The sequence below is a fragment of the Spermophilus citellus genome, assembly GCF_964194105.1.
Source record: "Spermophilus citellus genome assembly, chromosome: 1".
Taxonomy (NCBI): Eukaryota; Metazoa; Chordata; class Mammalia; order Rodentia; family Sciuridae; genus Spermophilus; species Spermophilus citellus.
In genome coordinates, this window is record NC_138182.1 from 223,012,627 (window position 1) to 223,028,875 (window position 16,249).

The 16,249-nt window shown below is 34.8% G+C and overlaps 1 protein-coding gene across 4 annotated transcripts in view; it reads right to left on the minus strand.

The window, feature by feature from the left end:
- TENT2 (terminal nucleotidyltransferase 2) overlaps positions 1-16,001 on the minus strand; it is a 58,664-nt gene extending 42,663 nt beyond the window's left edge. For 2 of the 4 annotated variants that reach the window (XM_081284757.1, XM_081284758.1), the window contains exons 1-4: positions 15,319-15,995; positions 8,610-8,782; positions 8,319-8,408; positions 6,046-6,283 (exon numbers count right to left, since the gene is read on the minus strand). In XM_081284757.1, the coding sequence (XP_081140883.1) occupies positions 6,046-6,283; positions 8,319-8,408; positions 8,610-8,746 (465 nt within the window). In that variant the 5' untranslated portion in view covers positions 8,747-8,782; positions 15,319-15,995. Of the gene's footprint in view, positions 1-6,045; positions 6,284-8,318; positions 8,409-8,609; positions 8,783-15,318 lie in introns of all 4 variants that reach the window. The other 2 variants (XM_081284756.1, XM_081284755.1) reach the window with 2 other exon arrangements.
- Between the last annotated feature and the right edge of the window lie 248 nt (positions 16,002-16,249).

A 16,249-nucleotide genomic window follows, 5' to 3' on the forward strand; every position in this document is an offset into this window, starting at 1 on the left:
ACAGGAAAATTCATTGCATGGAGTTCATTCCTTAAAAGAAAAAGTCAACAAATAAATGACCTCACACTACATCTCAAAGCCCTAGAAAAAGAAGAACAAATCAGCAGCAAAAGCAGAAGGTGATAAATAATTAAAATTAGAGCTGAAATGAATGAAATCGAAACAAAAGAAAAAACTGAAAAAATTGACAAAATAAAAAGTTGGTTCTTTGAAAAAATAAATAAAATTGACAGACTCTTAGCCACACTAACGAAGAGGAGAGAGAGAACTCAAATTACCAGCATACATGATGAAAAGGGTAATAGAGGATAATTAAAAATTATTTTGAAATCTTATACTCCAATAAAATAAAAGACATTGAAGGCATCGACAAATTTCTTAAGTTATACAATTTGCATAGATTGAGTCAGGAAGATACACACAATTTAAACAGACCAACATTGAGTGAGGAAATAGAAGACACCATCAGAAGCTTACCAACCAAGAAAAGACCAGGACCGGATGGATACAGAGCTGAGTTCTACAAGACCTTTAAAGAAGAACTAATACCAATACTCTTCAGTTTATTTCAGGAAATAGAAAAAGATGCAGTAATTCCAAACTCATTGTATGAGGGCAATATCACCCTGACCCCAAAACCAGGCAAAGACACATCAAAGAAAGAAAACTTCAGACCAATATCTCTAATGAACATAGATGCAAAAATTCTCAATAAAATTCTGGCAAATCAAATACAAAACGTAAAAGATTGTGCACCATGATCAAGTGGGATTCATCCAAGGGATGCAAGGTTGGTTCAACATACAGAAATCAATAAATGTAATTCATAACATCAATAGACTTAAAGATAAGAATCATATGATCATCTCAATAGATGCTGAAAAAATATTTGACAAAATACAGCACCTCTTTATGTTCAAAACACTAGAAAAATTAGGAATAACAGGAACATTTCTCAACATTGTAAAAGCTATCTATGCTAAGCCCCAGGCCAACATCATTCTAAATGGAGAAAAATTGAAAGCACTCCCTCTAAAAAACTGGAACAAGACAGGGATGCCCTCTTCCACCACTTCTATTTAACATGGTTCTTGAAACTCTAGCCAGAGCAATTAGACGAAAAAAATTAAAGAGATACGGATAGGAAAAGAACTCAAATTATTACTATTTGCTGGCAATATGATTCTATAGCTAGAAGACCCAAAAAATTCCACCAGAAATCTTCTAAAACTAGTAAATAAATTCAGCAAAGTAGTAGAATATAAAATCAACACCCATAAAGCAAAGGCATTTGTGTACATCAGTGACAAATCCTCTGAAAGAGAAACTAGAAAAACGACCCCATTTACAATAGCCACCAAAAAAAAAAAAAAAAAAAAAATTAAATACTTGGGGAATCAACTGAACAAAAGAGGTAAAAGATCTCTACAATGAAACCTACAGAACCCTAAAGAGAGAAATCAAAAAACACCTTAGAAGATGGAAAGATCCACCTTGTTCTTGGATAGGCAGAATTAATATTGTCAAAATGACCATATTACCAAAAGCCTATACAGATTCAATGCAATTCCAATCAAAATCCTGATGACATTCCTCACAGAAATAGAAAAAGCAGCCATGAAATTCATCTGGAAAAATAAGAGACCCAGAATAGCCAAAGCATTCTTTAACAAGAAGAGTGAAGCTGGTGGCATTACTATACCAGACTTTATACTACAGAGCAACAGAAACAACAACAACAACAAAAAAAAAACCATGGTATTGGCACCAAAACAGATGTGTAGACCAATGATACAGAATAGTGGACACAGAGACAAACCCACATAAATACAGTTATTTCATGTAAGACAAAGGCACCAAAAACATACATTGGAGAAAAGAAAGCCTCTTCAACAAATGGTGCTGGGAAAACCGGAAATCCATATGTAAAAAAATGAAATTAAACTTCTATCTCTCACCATGCACAAAACTCAACTCAAAGTGGATCAAGGACCTAGGAATTAAACTAGACACCTTGCGCCTAATAGAAAAAAAAGTAGGCCCAAATCTTCATCATGTCAGATTAGGCCCTGACTTCCTTAACAAGACTCCTATAGCATAAGAATTAAAATCAGTAATCAATAAGTGGGATGGATTCAAACTAAAAAGCTTCTTCTCAGCAAAAGAAACAATCAGTGAGGTGAATAGAGAGCCTACAGAATGGGAGCAAAGCACATCAGATAGAGCACTAATCTATAGGATATATAAAGCACTCAAAAAACTTAACACACAAAAAAAACACTTCTCAGAAGATGATATACAATCAATCAACAAATATATGAAAAAATGTGCAACATCTCTATCAATTAGAGAAATGCAAATCAAAACTACCTAAGATTTCACCTCACTTCAGTCAGAATGGCAGCTATTATACATACAAACAACAGTAAGTATTGGCAAGAATGTGGGGGAAAGGCACACTCATACATTGCTAGTGGGACTTCAAATTAGTGTAGCCAATCTGTAAAGCAGTATGGAGATTCCTTGGAAAACTTGGAAGGGAACCACCATTTGACCCAGCTATCCCACTCCTCAGTTTATACACAAAGAACTTAAAAGCAGCATGCTACAGGAACACAGCTACATCAATGTTTATAGCAGAATAATTCACAATAGCTAAATTGTGGAACCACCCAGATGCCCTTCAGTAAATGAATGGATAAGGGAAAATTTAGTATATATATACACAATGGAATATTACTCAGCATTAAAAGAGAATAAAATCATGGCACTTGCAGGTAAATGGATGGAGTTGGAGAATATAATGCTAAGTGAAGTAAGCCAATCCTAAAAATACAAAGGCCAAATGTTTTCTTTGATTTGAGGATGCTGACTCAAAATGGGACAGGGTGGAGCATGGAGAGGAATGGAGAACCTTTAGGGCAAAGGGAAGGGAAGGGATGGGAGGAGGCATGGGGATAGGAAAGACAGTAGAATAAGTTAGACATCATTACCCTAAGTGCATGTATGAAGACATGAATGGTGTGAAAGTACTTTGTATACAACCAGAGACTTGAAAAATTGTGCTCTATATGTATAATATAAAATGAATTACATTCTGCAGTCATATATAACAAATAGGAATAAATAAATTTTAAAAAAGGTCCTAGGGACATACATATACTAAAAATCCATATATAGTCTATATACTAAAAACCCATATATAGTCTATGTTTATATATTCATTCAAAAAAATTAACAAATTTGCTTCTAGAACTAGTAAATAAATTGCTTCTACCATACGTTTTCACATTATAGCATCATAAATTTCTTTAAAATAAGAAAGCAAAGAAGGGAGAAAGAATGGGGAAAAAGGAAGGAAGAAAGAGCACCAAAACATCCCAAGTTGGTCTTTTCTCATTTCATTTTGCTTTTTCCTCTCTCCCACTGGTTCTACTTTATCTTAAGGGAAGAAATGTACAGGAGAATAGTTTTTTTCAATATATTATGCTGGGACAAGTGGACTAACAGCAAAAGAATAAAACTGAACCACCTACTTTATATCATACACAAAAATTAACTCAAAATGTATTAAGTTCTAAATATAAGAAATAGAACTAGCCAGGGACAGTAGCATACACCTGTAATCTCAGCAGCTTGGGAGGCTGAGACAGGAGGATTGCAAGTTCAAAGCCAGCCTCAGCAAAAAAGTGAGGCACTAAGCAACTCAGTGAAACCCTGTCTCTAAATAAAATACAAAATAGGGCTGGCGATGTGGATCAGTGGGTAAGTGCCACCTAAGTTCAATCCCTGGTACCTAAAAGAAAAGAAAGGAAAAAGAAATAGAACTATAAAAATCTCAGAACAGCACTATGCTTCATTACGTAGATTAAGCAATGGATTCTTAGATTCAACACTAGTAGCACAAGCAAATAAAGAAAAACAAATTAAATGAACTGCATCAAATGAAAAGATTCTGTCCTTTAAAGTTACCAACAAGAAAGTTAAAAGACAAATCAAGAAAGAAACAAAATATTTGCAAATCATATACCTGATAATGGTCTGATATTTAGAAAATAAAAACTCTTAACTAAACAATGAAAAACAACCCAATTTAAAAATGTGCAAACAATCTGAAAAGACATTTCTCCAAACAAGACATCCAAATATCCAACAAGCAAATGATAAGATGTTCAACAACATTAATCATTAGGAAGATGCAAATCAAAATCACAATGAGAAGGTCTGAAGATGTAGCTCAGTAGTAGAATGCTTGCCTAGCATGTACAAGGGCGTGGGTTCAATTGGCAGTATTGAAGAAAAACATTCACAAGATATCATCTCACACCCACTAAAATGGCTATACTAAAAAAGACAGGGCTGGGATGTAGGATATAGTTCAATGGTAGAGTGCTTACCTAACATGCCCAAGTCCCTGGCTCACTACCAAAAACAAACAAAATGAAAAAGACAATAACAAGTGTCACAAACATGAGCAAGGATAGGAAGAAAGCAGAACATTTGTACGCTGCAATTGGAATCTAAAATTGTGCAAGCACTTAAGAAAATACTGTGGCTGATCCTCAAAGAGTTAAATATAGGACGGGGGATATAGCTCAGTGGTAGAGTATTTGCCTGGCATATGCAAGGCCCTTGGTTCTACCCCTAGCACTGACAGGAAAAAAAAAAGTTAAACAAAGAATTACCATATAACCCAACAATTTTATGCCCAGGTATACACCTAAAAGAAATAAAAATAAATATGTTCATATAAAAATGTGCACAAATATATTCACATCAGCATTATTCATAACAGCCAAAAAATAAAAACCTAAAAATTAATCAATTAACAAATGTATTAACAAAAGATGATAAGCACAAAATGGAATATTATTCAAATATAAAAAGGAATATGGTACTGATAGATGCTACAAAATGGATAAATCCCAAAACCATTATGCCAAGTAAAAATAGACACAAATGGCCATATATTGTATTAGTCAACTTATATGGAATGTCTAGAATAGATAATTCCACAAGGAAAATAGTAGTTTTTGTAGGCACGGGAAGAAGTGGTGGGGGTGACAGATAGGGGACTGACTGCTACTTGGTACAAGGTTTCTCTGGGGGGTGATGAAATGTTTTGAAATTAGTTGGTGGTGATGGTTGCAGAACTTTGTGAATATACTAAAAACCACCAAATTGTACACATGAAAGGGTAAATGTTATGGTATCATCATAACTCAAAGAAAGATAGAAAATTAAAAAGCAGCCCAAAGAAGAAATGAAGCAGATGTTGCTTTTTTGACCTGCCATTTTCTGTACATTTTCTATGTTCCAGACCTGCACTGGTTGCTAGGAACCCAAAAATGAGTAAAGCAAAGTCACTACACTCTCTGGGCTCTTTCTCCTTAGCCTACAAATGTCCAAAAGGAGTAGCTTTGAAAAACATCAAGTATAAGCCATAGAAAATCCAAAAGGGCAAAGATATTTCATAATAAACCTTTCACAATTACCTAGAAGTTTTTTTTGTAACCTTTAACTAAATATGATATTCTTCTACTATTGAGTATTAAATAACTTCCCAATGCTGATAATGTCAATTTCCAAGAATTATTATTTAAATAGTTACATTTCATTTTACCTGAAAGATTTTTACAAATATTTTTGTTGTCTCTTTTGATCATATTACTTTGAATGCATTACTTCCTCAGAGACTCCTGAATTCTTTATTTTTGACATTTAAAAACCTTATAATAAACACAAATATTCTAAAAGAAAGTGCTTTTTAACACTTTATTACAATAATCATATGAAAAACTAATTTTTCTGTAAATAAGAACAAGTAACAAGGGTTTAAACTATAAAATCAAGTGTTTTGGGCTCTCATTCCAAATATTTATAAATCAGGGAAAATCTGATTCCCTGATGACATAGATAAAATAGCAAAAAAAATTCAAAGTAATACTTAGAAAATTGGGATGAAAAGTACTTTAAACAGCTTCTTTTAATACATTATTTATATTAAATTTCCAAAGACAAAACTAAAATCGGCATTATTCTTACCTTATCTTTGGCCTCAGGCAATGGGATTTCTCTAGGTTCTAAAAATGGTATTTCTCGAAAAGGTGGAACACATCTGACTATATCTGGTACATAGGGCGTATGAAACAATGGCGGCATCGAGTATCTTCGTTCACCTGATAAAGGCACTATCTGGTTAACTACAGTTGGCTCTTGGTGGGGTGAATGGAAACGCTGCCGTTTACCGTCAAGAGGAAGGTTTTTTTCATCGCTTAGTCTCCTGGAAACAAGCAATATACCTTAGTGATTATAGATACAACTTTCTGACAATAAAAAACAATTAAAACACATAAATATCCTAATAGATCATCACATTATGATTCTTTAAATAAGGCTACATTATTAGCTCCATATTAAGTTTTCAGCAGAAAAAATACCTCTTCATCTTAGAAAAATGAGTAGTAATAATAGATATAGAAAAAAACTACAGGTATATATTAGAGCTATTATTCTCCTGCATTTGGACTATTCCTATGTTTCATCTCAGCAGTGAAAACTTTTTTTTTTTTTTTTTTGGTACCAGGGATTGAACTCAGGGGCACTCAACCATTGAGCCGTATCCCTAGCCCTATTTTGTATTTTATTTAAAGACAGGGTCTCACTGAGTTGCTTAGTGCTTCACCATTGCTGAGGCTGGCTCTGAACACACAATCCTCTTATCTCAGCCTTCGGAGCCACTAGGATTACAGGCGTGTGCCACCTTACCCAGTTCATCAGTGAAAACTTTATAGAACATTTTTATTTATGCAATCACTAATAACCAAACATCTAACTCTAACACAAAAAGGATAAGATTAAGTGAAGGTTTTTAAAAGGGCTCTTCAAATATGCCTATGTATCAACAAGACAGACCAAATTAAGAGATACTTCTGTATAAGCCATAAAGATATTAGACAACTGAAGATATCTGAAAATGAACTGCACCTCAGATATGAGTATTGTATTAATATAAGTTTCTTAGGCAGGATCAATGTATTTTGGTTATAGAGAATATATTTATTTTTAGAAGGAAAAAGCTGACATGTTTTGGGATGAAGTAACATGCTGTTAATAATTTTCTTTCATTAGGATCCAGAAAAAAAGTGTGGTGATCAGAAGCAAAAGAAGTAGAAAGAAGCAAATGCATCAAAACTTTGATGAAGAAAATAATCAGGGCTGAGGAAATAGTTCAGTGACAGAACACTTATCTAGCATGAGACAAACTCTAGGTTCAATCCCCAGCACAAAGGTGAAGGGAAGAAAGGAAAGAAAAGGAAAGAAAAAAATGGGGAAGAGGGGAAGGAGGAAGAGAGAGGAGGAAGGGAGAGAGAGAAGGAGAGGGGGAAAGAAGAAAGGTCTTTAGAAAGCTTTATGTCATACAGAAATGTTTACTATATTTTCTATTATATAATCTTGCCTGTATAAATCAAAGAACATTAAAAACTTTATTAGAAATAAAAGTATTGGGCTGGGATTGTGGCTCAGCAATAGAGCGATCGCCTACCACGTGCAGGGCCCCAAGTTCGATATTCAACACCACATAAAAATAAATAAAATAAAGGTATTGTTTCTAACTACAATTAAAATAAGTAAACAAATAAACAAACATTTTTTAAAAAAGAAAAAAAATAAAAGTATGATGAGCTAAACTATGTCCTCTTGAAATTCAAAGGTCAAAATCCTAATCCTCAGTATTCCAGAATATGACCATGTTCGGAGATAGGGCCCTTAAAGAGGTAATTAAGTTAAAATGGAGTCCTTAGGATAGGTCCTAAGGATGATTGGTGTATTTAAGAGTATTTAGGACACAAAAAACACAAAGGGATAAGCACATGAGGACAAACCAAAGAGGGTCCAGAAGAAACTAACCTTACTGACACCATAATCTGGACTTCTAGCTTCCAGAATAGAGAGAAAATAAATTTCTGGTTTTTTAAGCCATTCAGTATCAGTCTGTAATAATTCACTGTGGCAACCCTAGCATAAATTCAGAAGACCATGTGATTTGGCTAAAAATCTCAACTAAGAAGAAGTTTTCTAAAGAAATATAGCTTCATTTCATCTATTTATAATGTCAGTAATAAATTAAAGTATCCCTAAAAAATTTTAAACACACAAAAAGTTTTAAATTCTGTTACTGATCTACTGATCTGATTGCACAGGTCCCAGAAAAAAATCTAGGGCAGAATAACCATACAGTTTTATGTAAGATAAATCATTACACAGTTCTCAGACAATACTGACATTTTCTCTTAACATAACTAAGAAGTACTTACTTCCTTCCTCGAAATAATGGGGATGTTGAGGTCTGTATTGGACTGACATTTCCATATGTCAGCTGCTGTAATGACACAGCTCTAGACAAGCTACCAAAAACAAAGAAAGAACAATATTAATACACTTATTTTTTCCTTAAAAACAAAAACCAATTTCAGAAAACTAAATACTTCACTGATCAAAAGAAAATAATAACATTTTCTCTACCATGAATTATTTCACCTAAAAAGGGTTTATGTCAAGTAGAAAATAATACATAACAATATGGACCAAAATAGCACCATACTTACTCTGCATTCTGAAAATTGAACTGTGCATCTATAAGCTGCTGGTGTGAATAAAGAGCTGGTGACAGGGCAAAGAAGTTATTATGTTGTTGTTGATTTGGAGTGAATGGCGGGCAACCCAAAATTGAGTTTGGGAACATGCTCCTGTTCACTGAAAGTGAACATGTATTCCTTTCCTAGAATAATTTAAAAAGACAATACTAAATTATTATAGCTTAAAAGACAATGAATGCTTTGATAACTATTACCTGCTGTTTAAGACAATTAAATTTAAAAATAAAACATTTAATAAAAAAACAAATATTACCAAGTTATTAATTTCATTTACATTTATTTTTTAAAGTTTGAATAGGTCTCTTAAATACTACACTCAGTAACAAAGAAACTTATAATTAATTTTAACCACACCTAGATTAACCACATTATTCAAATAATATATGTAAAATATATGCATATTTCTAATTTTCTGATGGGTTTATCCAATAGCAACACATCTCTTTAAAAATCAAGTTATTACCACATACAATAATAACAAAGGAATCATTCAAGACAGATATTTAATGAAATCTCAGAGATTTTTACATTTATTCTCAATGCAATTCATACAAAAGTGTAAGCCATCATATGACAACTTGATTCCTAGGATTTGGATCTTACAAATCTGATGAAACAAGGGAAGGAATTTATACCACCCAGCAATTTTTAAAATTCTGAGATTCCTTTCAGAGTCTACATAATTTTTACAAAAGACTTCCAATAAGAGGGCTTTGTTCCACAGGAACATGGAAAAACTACACAAGGAAATCAGAACCTTTTACTGACCCAGGCAGAGAATTTGATATTTATTCTCTGCAGTGACTGATCCAGCAAGAGTAGTCTTACAAAAGGGTAGGGTAAGGAAACAAACCAAAAACAAGTAAGTATTCAATAAAGTGTACAAAGTAAAAATGGGACCTTGGTCACCTTCCCAAAGCAAGCAATTAAAAAAAAAATTCTCTGAACAAAACCAGAGAGAAACTATGTAACATAGTAACAAAAAAAATTATAGCATAATTGGTGTCCACCAAGGAAAAGCCAAGCTAGCTGTAGTACTTGATCAACCTACACAGAAGCTTAGTAGTTAACAGGCCCCACCTATAATATAGAGCTTCCATATAGACTTCCAGTAACTCTCAAAACAGACATTCATAAATCACCAAAAGGGGAGAAAGAAAGGAAAAAAAAAAAAAAGACAAAAAAGGAACTGTGAATATAAACAGAAACACTGTCACGCACACACACCAAAAAAAAAAAAAAAAAAAAAAAAGCCAGCACAGTGGCGGAAACCTGTAATCCCAGCTACTCAGGAGACTGAGGCAGGAATGCAAATTCAAGACCAGCCCAGGGAAATTTAAGGAGACCCAGTCTCAAAATAAAATATTAAGAAAGAGTGGGGGCTGGGGATGTGGCTCAAGCGGTAGCGCGCTCGCCTGGCATGCGTGCGGCCCGGGTTCGATCCTCAGCACCACATACCAACAAAGATGTTGTGTCCGCCAAGAACTAAAAAAATAAATAAATATTAAAAATTCTCTCTCTCTCTCTCTCTCTCTCTCTCTCCCCCCTCACTCTCTCTTTAAAAAAAAAAAAAGAAAAGAAAAGAAAGAGTTAGGGATATAATTCAGTGGTAGGGTGTCCTGAGTTCAATCCCCAGTACCACAAGAAATAAACAAATAAAAAAAAACTTTTTAAAAATAAAACAAAAAGGAAAAATTGGTAGTGACAGAAAAGAGGCAGGTCAACAGGAAAGAAAAGAAAATCAAACTATGTGATCCAATATCCAACATTATTAATATAAGATCCAGGAGGAACAGAGAAAATATAAAGAAGGAAATTACCAAACAAATAAAATCAAAATATACCCAGGACTGGGTATGTTTTTCAAAATATAACTATTCCCTAGATTAAAAGAATCCAATAAATACAAACGACATAAAAGAAATACATATCAAAATTATTGTGATAAAATTTCAGACTATCAGGAAAATACAGTTCATAATATTCCAGAGGAGGGTTGGGATTGTGCTCCATGGTAGAGCGCTTGCCTAGCATGTATGAGGCACTGGGTTTGATTCTCAGCACCACATACAAATAAGTAAAATAAAGGTCCATTAACAACTAAAAAAAAAAAAAAAAAAAAGTATTGTGTCCACCTACAACTAAAAACATTTTTTAAAAAAATATTTCAGAGGAGGAAAATGTTAAAGTAAACAAACAAACAAACAAAAAAAGCTGGGAATCAAAATGCCTTTCAACTTCCCCAAAGCAACAATAGAAACTACAAGATATAGACTAATGCCTTCAATGCCCTTAAGGTGTAATTCTATACTCAGCTATACTATCCATGCAAGCAAGAATAAAAATGTTTTTCAACACGTAGAATAAAAAGAAAAAGAAAACCTGATGCTAGAAAGGGCAGAAACAAAGTAAATTTCTAAGATGATGTTAAAAGGAAGCTCATAGCTCAAAATTAAAGCAGGAGGATGGAAGGTATTAGATATATTCAAAGAAAAAAAATTTAGCTGGTAGATTATCTGATATATTTGATCAGAGAGTTCAGCTAACAGGGCAGAAATAATTATAGGAATATAGAAAAGCACCTAATTAAAAATAAACTACAGAAAAACACTTTAAAGGTAATATAAAAAAGGAAATATATTCATACTCAGTTCTTATAATAATCTAATCACTAAATACACTGATTTAAGCAAAAAGTGATTATTTGTTATACATTATTTATTACATACTGTATTTATATATTAGATTTATTATGTTGTGTGTGTGTGTGTGTGTGTATATATATATATATAGTAATTTTTGTATACATACTAATGTGGAGGGTAACAAGATACAAAAAGATGTTAAATCTTCATTTTCAGTAAAAGTAAATCAAAATAATGAGCTATGGAATATTTTTTCTTTTTTAAACAGAGGAAAATAACATCTAGCCAAATTAAAAGAAATGAAATGGTTGTGTCTCTAGAGATTTAGACTAGGAGGGTTGGAAAAACTGGAAAAGCCAACAGAAGGGAAAAAAAAGATCTGGGAAGAAACTACTAAATCATTCATATAGACTTGGTCCTTGCTTTTGCTTTAATTCTGTAAGATTAAAATTCCCTAGGTTGGCCACAGACAGTGAGATTCGTCAGCCCAGAGCTCATCAACAACTATGGACAAGAGTCTCTGGACCATCATCAAATTTTATCACAATGCCTGACTCTATAATTTGTCCCAGAGACACAGTATTACCCCTAGAAAAACAGAATTTGTCAACTTTTCTTAGCAGGCAGAAGAAAGTTTCTCCTGTAACTTTCTTGTTAAAGAAGATTTTTTTTTAAAAAAAAGAAAGAAAATCAATATCTGCTGACCTTTACTCCCTGAAGTTCACTGAACAAAGGAAGTGGACAAATACATTGCTAAACAGCATTCTAGGGAATCCATTATTAAAAATACACTCAATAATTGTGGCAACTAACTCCCGTTCTATCTTTTGTCTTGGGATGGACCTCAGCCTTCTTTATTCTGATTCTCTGACCTAACTTCCCACAAAACATTTCATAGGACTAATAAGACATGAAATTAAATATAATTCACTGTACTTCATCCTGCTTAACATCTCATTTTGTTGGAATACAGATACTATAGATTCAATCAAAGAAAGGAATCTGTATTCAGAAAAACAATTAAAATGTTTTATTTTCAGACTGGAAATGCAACTTGTGGGAGAGCATGTGCAAGATCCTGGGTTCAATCCCCAGTATGAGGTGGGAGTCTATTTTCAGGTTTACTTAAATAAGTTCAGAATTTAAAACATAGACACTTTTATTTATACCTATAAATATGTTGTGATTTTTTTTCCTCTAGATCCAAATAGGGTCTTTATATGTGTGCATTTCAGACTTTAAGATGCAAATGAACTAGGTACCAACCTTATCTTATTTCTATCCCATTACATGATCAAATGCAAACTAAATATAAGTCAAAAGGTGTCCTGTGGTTCAAATTACAAAGTTATTAACCAACACCCCAGGCTTAAAAGTTTAAAATGATTCTACAACCTAAAGTTCACTCTAGGAAAAATAACTAGAATTCAGATGATCTAAAATTCCCAGATAAGAACTGACATTTCTGGAGTCCCTTGAAAACAATGCATCTGTCAGGTTCTCTTCAGAAATCAGGCTCTTAAACAATTCAGATTTCAAGTGAAGAGAGTCATTCCCAGGAAATTTATCAGTGGCATGCAATGTTCCCCAATATAAGTATCCTGCATGACTTTCTAGAGATAAGTAAACCAAAAGCCCATAAATTTCAATTGTTTTTTCTAAAATATTTCAACAATGATTTGGGAAAAACTACAATCCATTATAAATATTACCAGAGATCTTTTTAAAATAGAATATAGAGTTTGACAGAATAAAATCGAGTAAAACCATTGCCATACCAGAACTTTACAAAATTTTAAAACTTTTATTTTCTTCATGTGTGAGTGCGTGTGCGTGTGCATGCATGGGTGCTTGCGTGTGTGTATACATTTTTTTTTTCTCTTGTGATGCTGATGATGGAACCCAGGGCTTTGTGCCTTCTAGGCAAACACCTACCACTGATTCAACATCCCCATTCCTCTTTATATTCTTAATGAAAAAATTGTTCATGAAGTAATTATGATCTATATTAAGCATTATTCTGCTTAACCTGTGGTAATAGGTATGACAAATTTTATAATAAAATTCAGGATAGGCAGTATCCTGTTTTTCTTACCTTAAAAGTTGTCAGTCCTTAACTTTAAAATATAATAATCTACGTAAATTTAAACTGTTTCTTAAACCATTCTATCCTTTCTTGCATTAAGGAGAGAACCTGAAAGATTGTTTCCTAAATAAGTTTTCCCTAATGGGAAATTATACAAACTTATTTGTCAATAATCATAAATGAGATAAGGTAGTAATAAAGTATTTTACAAAGTATTTCCTAGTGATATAGTATTTGATTCTCTAATTTACAATCTGGAATTTCTGTCCTGAACTTGACCTCTCCCCCAAATTACTGAACATTCAAGGTTACATAATTCCTTCATCATTTGGAAAACAGAATATACCTAATTTAAAAAAAAAAAAAAACTGAAACTATACTGGCTAAACCAACTTATCTGTTCATCTTGTCCATACCTTTGATCTCCTAAACCTACCTTTATCCTTCACAATTGAAAAAGTCCAATTCCTAAATGCTGTTCACCAACTGTCAAAATCACTTGCAGGTTCTGAACACAGTATTCCTTTACATTAAGAATTAAACCCCATCCAAGTGTTAAAAAAGAATCTCATGTTTTAAAAAAAGAACATAGTTCCAGGGGCTAGGGTTGTGGCTCAGTGGTAATGTGCTCACCTAGCATGCATGAAGCACTGGGTTCGATTCTCAGCACCACATAAAAATAAAGACAATAAAGTCCATCAATAACTTAAAAAAAATATTTAAAAAAAAAAAAAGAACATAGTTCCAAATTACTGACTGGCCTGTTTCACACGGAACCTTTGTGTTACAGGACACTTCTAGACAGACATAATTGGGGCTATGCATACCAACAAATGTTATTGGTTAAAAACGTAAAATATTATTGGGTATTAATCAGTACAAGTTAAGAATCTTATGATTGCTAATCAGTACATTTAAAAAACCTTGTGGTAACTAAATATGGTATCTACAAAAGTAGTATGTTGCCAGTCATACAAAAAAACAACCTAGTGATTGATTATGATCAGTTTCCTCACAAAATTACACCAGGAACATATGTTAGTAAGTTGCCAACTTGGCTTGAGTTTAGCAGTTTCTCTTTGATTCTTTTCTGTTCACCCTACTGGTATGTGCAATCTAAATATAAATAACTTCTATCTTGAACACAGTTTAAAGAGACAAAACAAGACAATTTAAATAACCCAGAACTTGTGAGACACAGGCCCCTGTGTTCTTACCTAGAGAGAGATAAAGATCCTATATATAAAGGCTGGGCCAGGACGTACATACCTGTAATTACAGTGACTTGGGAGGCTGAGGCAGGAGGATCACAAATTCCAGAACAGTTTGTGCAACTTTGCAAGGCAAGTCTCAAAAGGGCCAGGGGTGTAGCTCAGTGACAGAGCCCTTGCCTAACTTGTGGGAGGTCCTGGGTTCGATCCCCAGTACCAAAAAAAAAAAAAAAAAAAAGGTGGGGGGGGGGAGTATTCTACTATCAGGCCAACCTGCAAATTTTCCCATAAAATGAAGAACTGAGGCAATTTCGCCTCATTTAATTATAAGTCTTAAAAGGCAAATACCTTTTTTAAATATATTTTTTAGGTGTTGATGGACCTTTATTTTATTCATTTATTTATATGTGGTACTGAGAATCGAACCCAAGGCCTTACACATGCTAGGCAAGCATTCTACCACTGAGCCACAACTCCAGCCCAAAGGTAAATACCTTTTAAGTGGTTAATTATGGTTAGAGATGTGGCTAGCATGCATGAGGTCCTGCCTTCATACCCCAGCAGGATACATACACACACAAATTCCAATTCAAAAGAGTCAGCAATTTTCCACTAGATTTCAACCCAGGTCACCGAAATCTGACAATATGACATAATAATGTCACAACCCGTCAAAATAAAAAAAAGTGAAATAGTTCATTAATCTAGATATTTACCTTAGTTCTTCCCCGCCTTTTGAAACACCATGCAGGAGTCCCAAGGCAATCTTCCTCTTTTGATCCTCGACTGAGGACAAGGCAGGGAGGGAGCGGAGGCTGCGTGGGGGCAGGACTCGAGGAAAAGAAAACTGGAGAAGTGGTCCTGAGATTCTTCGGAAAGTGGAGCAGCCTAGGGGCTGCCCGTAATTCTAAGATAGCTAGAAGGTATTGCCAGACCCTCCCACGCAAAACAAAACGCTAGTTTCAGAAAGTTACACGCGCCCCGCCCCCGACTAGGGCCTTCACAGCTGTATCCCTCTCCGAAGCCCCCTAAACTCACACGTGTCCTTGCGGAAGGGGTCAACAAGCGCCTACCCAAACTGCCCGCCCAGGCGTTCCCAGGAGCCAACGGCGGCGGCCAGGCGTGCCCGGTCGTGGCTGCGCCAGAGCCACAGGAGGTAGTAGTGGTAGTGCGATGGCTAGGCCCCGCTCCCGTTCCGGGTTACAATCTAAGCCGGAGCGCGGCTGCCAGGGGAGGAGCGACACAAGAAAAGGCAGGGCCCGCAAGGGTGTGGAAGGTTGGGGGCGGTGGCAAAAAGCGGAAGACCAAAAAGTCGCCGAAAAAGCGGCTTAGAAAGCCTGACAGAGATATCCGGAAGATCGACATGACCCCGGATGGGAACCACCAACGAGATCTAGAGGTCACACTTCCGGCAGCCGCCTAGCCCCCTCCTAAGCGCTCTTTGCTATAATGCGCAAGCGCAAAACCCTAGGTGATTGCTCATTGGCTTGCCGAGTGGGTGGGAAAGAGCTAGCTGGCATTAACCTGAGAGAGGGAGTAAGCAAGAGTGAGGACCTGGCCCTGTGGGTCGTGTGTGCGTCCGAGCTCGCTCGCAATTCTTGTTCTGTTGAACGTTTTCAACCGATTCTTATATCCCCGAGAACTTTT